General features: G+C 48.7%; 2 protein-coding genes across 2 annotated transcripts; one reads left to right on the top strand and one right to left on the bottom strand.

Moving 5' to 3' along the window:
• Positions 1–1,659: 1,659 nt before the first annotated feature.
• Positions 1,660–4,805, bottom strand: CDV56_103614 (translation elongation factor 1 subunit beta; the record flags this gene model as incomplete). Its single annotated transcript, XM_026757233.1, has 7 exons — positions 1,660–1,722; positions 1,778–2,030; positions 3,698–3,714; positions 3,772–3,980; positions 4,039–4,415; positions 4,671–4,710; positions 4,766–4,805. The coding sequence occupies 7 exons, from the start codon at positions 4,803–4,805 to the stop codon at positions 1,660–1,662; spliced, it is 999 nt and encodes a 332-aa protein (XP_026610474.1).
• A 407-nt stretch (positions 4,806–5,212) lies between these two features.
• Positions 5,213–7,606, top strand: hsp78 (chaperone ATPase HSP78; the record flags this gene model as incomplete). Its single annotated transcript, XM_026756935.1, has 1 exon — positions 5,213–7,606. The coding sequence occupies one exon, from the start codon at positions 5,213–5,215 to the stop codon at positions 7,604–7,606; it is 2,394 nt and encodes a 797-aa protein (XP_026610473.1).
• Positions 7,607–7,808: the final 202 nt, after the last annotated feature.

Raw genomic sequence — 7,808 nt, 5'->3', positions numbered from 1 at the left:
CTAGCAATAGTTAGAGACACCCAGGGCTCACCCCCTGGCGGCCTTTGCCCTGATCAGGGATAGTGGAAAACGTGCAAGTCACGAGCCACGGCCGTAAAATATACACACACACACACACACACACGCTAGTTAGGAATGACAGACATCATACAGTACACCGAACAAATGGTAGCATTATTAGAGTGGGCTCAGAAGGAGGAAATTGGCAGCCTACCCAGCCTGCTGCTGAATTCGTCAACCGCTGCACATCACAGTGCGTAGGGATATGCTAGACATGGCGGTCCAGACCTATTGGATTTGAGGGGTGTATGTATGACCCTTTTTTTACTGGTTCTCACACTACTCCATAGTGCCAGAAACTCTCAGCCCTCTGCATCCTGTAATGGCCTCCAGCCAGTCACTTTTCCAGATTCGAAACGCGGATTGATAGAAGCGCATTCTCCTTCTTTGGGCCAAGATAGCATAGTCCTTCGAGATGCCACTACATGAAGTCAGGGAAAGATATGGCCTCCGCCTGCTTCCAGTCAGAAGATGTCGCAGAATTGTTTCGGGGATACACATTTGACCAACGATGATAAAATGTGGAATCAAGACGCTGAACGCTATGATGAACTGGCTGGCAAATACAATAAGATCCTACAGGGACTTTCTAACCTTCCTTGATGATAAAAATCTTGCTGCTAAAAGCCTCGGCTTCGTAGCTCTAAATGTTACTAATATGAAGGTCCAAAGTCTGCGTCCTAAGCCCGCATACGAAGAAACAGAAGTCTAGTGATTATCTGCCTCAGACTATGCTCCCAATTCGAGTATTAGATAGATAAACCTTACGTTCAGTTTCAGAGGCGACAATGTTCGTGGTAATTTACTGGAAAGGTTACTCTGTATAGGACTCATACAAAAAAAGGAATGTGAATTGATTGGTCAATGATCAGTGGAAAGCGCTGGGTTTTCCTAAAATGAATGGAAGAGAGTGTGGTGAAACATTTACAGTAACAGAGGTGTAATCACTATTTGGTCAACTTGCTGCACTAGCTGGTTCCTTGACTGTTCTCTATCACTCACTTACTCCTGCAACTGCTCCTGCAGGGTTCTCCCTATGCTATAAAAGATAGTTCTGAATTTCAGCAGTAGTGAATTTACTAGATGGGACGTGCCTTGCAAACTCGACGGAAAGCGCAGTAATCTCATCCCTCTTCCTAGTATGGGAGGCATTCTCGGATGACTGACAACTGTCGCTTGCGCCAGACAAAATACACATAGACTAGTCGACATTAGGTGCATAGGTGAGTGGTTCAGCAGCCCTTCAATCGTGGCTCCATGAGCGAAGTGTTCGCCTACTGTATGGTCCGAGGCAGGTCATGGAGTGTATTTTCGTGTATACACGACCTGTACCTCACTTCAGCTCATCGTTGAGATGGTTTTCGTAGCATCCCATGCTTGCGGATGATCGTCAAAGCCGTAGTGCATGACCAATTCTCGAAATGCCTTCTGAAGCATATCCTGGAAATATCAGGACCTGATCGTCGAGTTTGTCCGCAAATTATAAGAGTAGCGCAGAAAGAATCCATGATGCTGCAGGCAGATGTCCTCATCCATTGAAATTCAGCAGATCTATCAATATACAACCATATAACCTCATCTCAAAGACATTGATTCTCCTTATTTCGCTTCCTCCAAGGCATCATTCCCCCGAACCCATTCGGCGAATTCCTTCCGCTTCGCCTAGTACCGAATCAGCCGAGCTCAAAACTGACACCAAACGGGAAAGTCAACTCACCCTAATATCCCAGAAACTGTATCGCTCCTCCAGCCGCAGATAAGGATTCCTACCGCCACCTTCCCTCTCAATCTCCCCGGCCCATTCGCTCCAGCTAATCGGCTTGAGTTTCTCTGCGCCTAGGACGAGTCCCGCGGAGACGATGACGAGGGAGACCAAGGCCTCGATGACGATATCATGGGGAAGCGCGGTGGAGGCTGATGAAACGCGCACGTTACTGTATAGGACCGTGTGTTCGTGGGCGGAGTAGCCTCTGCAGATTGAAATTCAGTTGGTTAGTCTTTTGGAGTAGTTGTTGGGTTGAGAGATGCGGCATACGCATGTGCGAGCAGAACGAGCCCAAAGAGTGTGATTATTCGCGATGTGAAGCCCATAGTGGCCGGTTTGGCGGGTTTCTCGCGACGAGGTCGGGATGTATGGATAGGTCGGCGCCCTATCACTGCAGTCGAGAAATCCGGGTGAAAGATGAAATGCAAATGGTTGTTGTGTAGATTTGCAGCTCTCAGTGGATTAGACAGCTTCCGTATGCCGAGCTACGATGTTATCGACCAATTGCGCACTTGCTCGTACGGGTGACCGGAGGACCATGATACGCACTCCCTACGGCTCGAGTTTTTTGCCGCTGGTAGGTACCTAGGCTTGGCAAGACCAATCATACAAGGTAGTAGTACCAGCGAAATTAGTAGGGAGATCTATCAGTATCAACACTCCTCCGTAGCTTCTAGTGACTCGATCTATCATTCATTTTGAAGAAAAGCAATCCAGAGCCCCTTTCGATCTCATTGATTCAAGATGAGTTCGATGCAACTTTCTCCTACAATTCACCATATCTGCCTGCCTGCCTACCTCCTACGTTCGAAACCGCCTGAACACAAGCCTAAGATGCCTCATCCGATTACCATACGCGTCCAAGCTTTGACAATGGTATCCCTTGGTGTTGACATCAAAGTGGTTGGGGCATGCCTTGGTCTATCTCGTCAAGTCATCCAATACTGGGTTAAAAAAGCGAGGGAGCGAGGCTACAATCCAGAGGTTGATCCACGTATTCTACCAGAATATGTGGAAGATGGCAAGCGTTCAGGCCGTCCAAAAGCGATCACTGAAACTACTGAGCAAGCCGTTCTTGAACCAGTTGATAGAGATTGAAATGGGCGTGAGAAATCTATTGAAATTCTGACATTTGAGGCTGGTATCTCCTATCATTCTTCTGTTTTATGCCTCCTGAAGCAGAATGGCTTCAGTATATTAAATAAATGACTAAACCAGGCCTTACTGATGAGATGAACCAGGAACAGTTACTATTTTGCATTGCCCACAAAGATTAGACCCTCGAGGACTGGAAGAACATGATATTCACAGATAAAATATCTCTTTCTCTGAGATAGTGGGGGGAGAGTAGTTCATGTTCGGCGTATGAAAGATGAGAGAAACAGTTCAACATTTATACGGCGGCGTTGAAAGGGAGTTTGCGGTCTCAGGGTTTGAGGGCATTTTCATATGATAAGAAGGGCCCTCGACATGTCTGGGCTCCAAAAAAAAGCTCAAGATAAGAAGCTAGCTCAGCAAGAGATTAATTTTTCTGAATAATTGGCAGCTTGGGTCTATGCAAAAGGCACAGTGGGAGCTCAATATTGGAATGGCTGGGCTAACAACAACTGACAAGTAACGACAACCACCCAGCTTCAAGTCCAAGATCAGGCACCAATCCTATTTTTCCCCTATTCATATTTACTGGCAAGACGCTATGCTACAATAAGAATGGGAGACAAACTGAATGTGGGTATTTTGTGCATTGGGTTTGATTTTCATCAAAACGACTGGAGACTGCTCCAGTCGACTTCTAGTTGTTTCATGACACTACAAGTCGCATAAATATTCCATCATCACACCGTTGGTCTTCATAACGGGCATTTCAATTACAGCTTCTGCATGGCGGCCTGTAGTATAATGTCAGCATCCATTGCCTCGCCGTCAGATCAAAAGTTGAAACTTACAACATCGGTGGACTGGACGTGGTCTTCATCCTCCTCAATCTGCTGCTGAAGCTCATCAAGAGAGACCTTCTCGTCCTCAACGACAAGGTTGATCTGGAGCTTCTTGATACCGAAACCAACGGGAACCCACTTGTAGGCACCCCAGACAAGACCGTCCATCTCAATGGCCTTGACGTTCTCGAGGAGCTCATCGAGGTTGGTCTCGTCATCTAAACGAGAGCAATTAGTAACGTTCCAGAAAGGGTGACTATGAGCGGTCAAACATACCCCAAGGCTTAACCTCGAGAGTCACAATGGACTTGGCAGCAGGCTTAACCTTGCCCTCCTTCTTCTTCTTGTACTCAGCAAGGCGAGCCTCGCGAGCGGCAACGACTTCAGGGTCCTCTTCTTCCTCGTCACTGCCGAAGAGGTCCATATCGTCGTCCTCCTCAGCAGCGGGCTTGTCCTTGGGGTTGGTGGGCAGCTCGGTGGTCTCGGGGCCATAGGCAGTGTAGGCCTTGGAGGCATCACCGGGGAGGCTGGAGAACTCAGGCTCGTAAGAAGCAATGTGCTTGTACCAGCGAGCAACGTGAGGGTACTTCTCAGCGTCAGGAGCGCCAGAGAAGGCCTTGAAGGTCACAACATCGGCCTGAGAAGGAGCATCGCTATCATGACATGTTAGCCAATGAATAATCTAGGTATTGCTTCTTCGAGCACGAGTTGTATTCGTCTTCGAGTAGCACGCAGATTTTTCCTCATAATCAGAAACGCGATTTCTCGCAATTGTTGTGTAGTCATCCAGCGGGGTCTTAAGCCGCCTCCTAAACACGGACCAATTTGTTTTCATCATGCAATCGAGGTGAATCTTGTGCGTGGGAGGAAACAATTCGATGAGGGAATCCCGAAAATGCGAGTCTTACCCAACGATGTAGCTCCTGCTAGCCAAGTAGTTGTTGGCAACTGAGGGGCACCATTAGCTACTGACCAGAGGCAATAGAATAAAAAGAAGACATACGGGTGAGGCCAGCCTCAGAGACGAAGTCGGTGAAACCCATTGTGATATGATATAGAGAAATGAAAAATATGTGTGTGGTTAGAAAAGAAGAGGGGAAAGAAGAAGTAATAAATAGGAGAGGGGTGAGGTGTCCAGTAGAAGAAGTTTTTTTTCTCCCAAGGAGGGTCCTGGGCGAAAGCGGGTTAGGTGCGAAAAAAGCCCCTCGATGGGGCCGCACGTGATCTGGGAGGTGACGGAGCTTGGTCGGTTCAGCTGGAGAGCTCCCGCCACTCACAGCGCTCACAAAGGTGGAGCTTTCGAGAAGCATCATGATGCTTGGATCACCTTAAAACCGTTGGGGTATATAGGAAGTCATAGACTCGTACTTCTAGCGTTCGATTTTTAACCTTCTACCATACTGAAACCTACGATCGAAAATTGAAATCAGCTACACAACCTACTAACGCTATGGCGTCGAGGCAGCTCGCTCGAGCTCGGCTTCTTCGAACGCCAGCTCTATCATCGAACCGTATATTCCGTCCTTCCCAGACATTACGTTGTCTCCCACAAACACAGTCTCTTCTACCTAGAGCTTCCCTCACTGCTGCCCTGCAGTCAGTATCTTTAATTCGCCACTATGCTAATGGACGACCGCATCCCCCGGGTGGTACGCATCGAATGAATCTCGGCGGCGAGCCAGAGAAGTCCGCATTGGAACAATATGGTGTCGATCTCACGGAAAAGGCCAAGAAAGGGAAACTCGACCCGGTTATTGGAAGAGATTCGGAAATCCACCGCACCATCCAAGTATTATCGAGAAGAACGAAGAACAATCCTGTCCTCATCGGAGCGGCCGGTACTGGCAAAACTGCGATTCTGGAAGGATTGGCTCAACGAATCGTGCAGGGAGATGTTCCAGAAAGCATCAAGGACAAGCGTGTCATTGCCCTTGATCTTGGCTCGCTCATTGCTGGTGCAAAATTCCGGGGTGACTTTGAAGAACGTTTGAAATCTGTTCTCAAGGAAGTTGAGGACGCGCAAGGTGGCGTGATTCTCTTCATCGACGAACTTCATACCTTGCTTGGGCTAGGCAAGGCTGAGGGCAGCATTGATGCTAGTAACCTTCTCAAGCCAGCACTGTCCAGAGGTGAACTGCAGTGCTGTGGTGCCACCACCCTGAACGAGTACAGATTGATCGAGAAAGATGTCGCTCTGGCACGACGATTCCAACCCATCCAAGTTGGCGAGCCGTCAGTCGCCGCTACAATCTCCATCTTGCGTGGTATCAAGAACAAGTACGAAGTACACCACGGTGTGCGGATTACCGACGCAGCCCTAGTCGCCGCAGCAACGTACAGCAACCGCTACATCACCGACCGGTTCCTTCCCGACAAGGCTATCGATCTCGTTGACGAGGCAGCCTCGGCCCTCCGACTACAGCAAGAATCAAAGCCCGATGTGATCAGAGAATTGGATCGCCAAATTACTACTATTCAGATCGAGCTTGAATCTCTCCGCAAGGAGACTGACATTAGTAGTCGTGAGCGACGCGAAAAGCTGCAGGAGGACTTGAAGGCCAAACAAGAAGAATCTGCGAAACTTACTGAGGTTTGGGAGAAGGAGAAGGCAGAAATCGAGTCCCTCAAGCGCACTAAAGAAGAGCTTGAACGTGCTCGGTTCGAGCTCGACCAAGCACAGAGGGAGGGTAATTTTGCGAAGGCTGGAGAGTTGAGATATTCGACAATTCCAAGCCTCGAGGCGAAATTGCCCAAAGAGGGCGAGGAGGCGGTGGCGGGGGAGACGACATTGATTCACGACTCTGTGACCCCGGATGACATTGCGAACGTCGTGTCTCGGACAACTGGCATTCCTGTCAACAAGCTCATGGCTGGAGAGGTGGAGAAACTCATTCACATGGAGGATATGCTTAGACAGTCGGTTCGTGGACAGGACGAAGCTCTCGCAGCCGTCGCCAATGCTGTGCGCATGCAGAGAGCGGGTCTGAGTGGTCAGAACCGTCCGTTGGCATCGTTCATGTTCTTGGGCCCTACCGGTGTCGGAAAGACAGAACTCTGCAAGAAGATGGCAGAGTTTTTGTTCTCAACTGAGACTGCTGTCTTGAGATTCGATATGAGCGAATTCCAGGAGAAGCACACAATCAGCCGTCTTATCGGGTCACCTGCCGGATACGTCGGTTACGACGATGCTGGACAGCTCACGGAGGCCGTAAGACGGAAACCGTACGCAGTCCTGCTATTTGACGAATTCGAAAAGGCTCATCGCGACATCTCCGCCTTGCTGTTGCAGGTTCTAGACGAAGGCTTCTTAACAGATTCCCAAGGCCACAAAGTCGATTTCAGGAATACTCTCATTGTCTTAACTTCGAACCTCGGTGCCGACATCCTTGTTGGTGCGGACCCATTACATTCCTTCAAGGATTACGGCGATGCAGAACTCTCCCCTGACATCAAAAAGGCCGTTATGGAAGTAGTGCAGGGTGCCTATCCTCCGGAGTTCCTCAACCGTATTGATGAATTCATCGTCTTCAAAAGACTTTCCCGAGAGGCGTTGCGGGATATTGTTGATATCCGAATCAAGGAACTCCAGGCAAGGCTTGATGACCGCCGCATTGTCCTGCAAGTCGACAACGAGATCAAAAATTGGCTTTGCGAAAAGGGATATGATCCCAAGTATGGTGCTCGGCCTCTCAATCGCTTGATTGCCAAGGAGATTGGTAACAGGCTCGCTGATAAGATCATTCGTGGTGAACTGACCTCGGGGCAAACTGCCATCGTCTCGTTCAACGCGGACAAGACCGCGCTTGAAGTCGCAGCAGACGGCGCAAAAGAGGAGAAGTCATGATCTGTTTAATGTAAAGGAGTATGTTGTTCGGTTGTCGGTGTTGGTGTATCATCTGTGTGCATTTTACTTGGTTCTTGGCTGGTTCAAGATTGCCACCTGGCTAGGGGGAGTTTATGATTTTTTGACATGTATTATAGCATTTCTTCTTGTGTACATTAAAGAAGTAACATGGACGAAGACAATTGCTGAGCAAATAAAATCT

The sequence above is a fragment of the Aspergillus thermomutatus genome (assembly GCF_002237265.1).
Source record: "Aspergillus thermomutatus strain HMR AF 39 chromosome Unknown NODE_311, whole genome shotgun sequence".
In the NCBI taxonomy this organism is placed as follows: domain Eukaryota; kingdom Fungi; phylum Ascomycota; class Eurotiomycetes; order Eurotiales; family Aspergillaceae; genus Aspergillus; species Aspergillus thermomutatus.
This window is presented reverse-complemented; position numbering and strand designations above follow the sequence as displayed.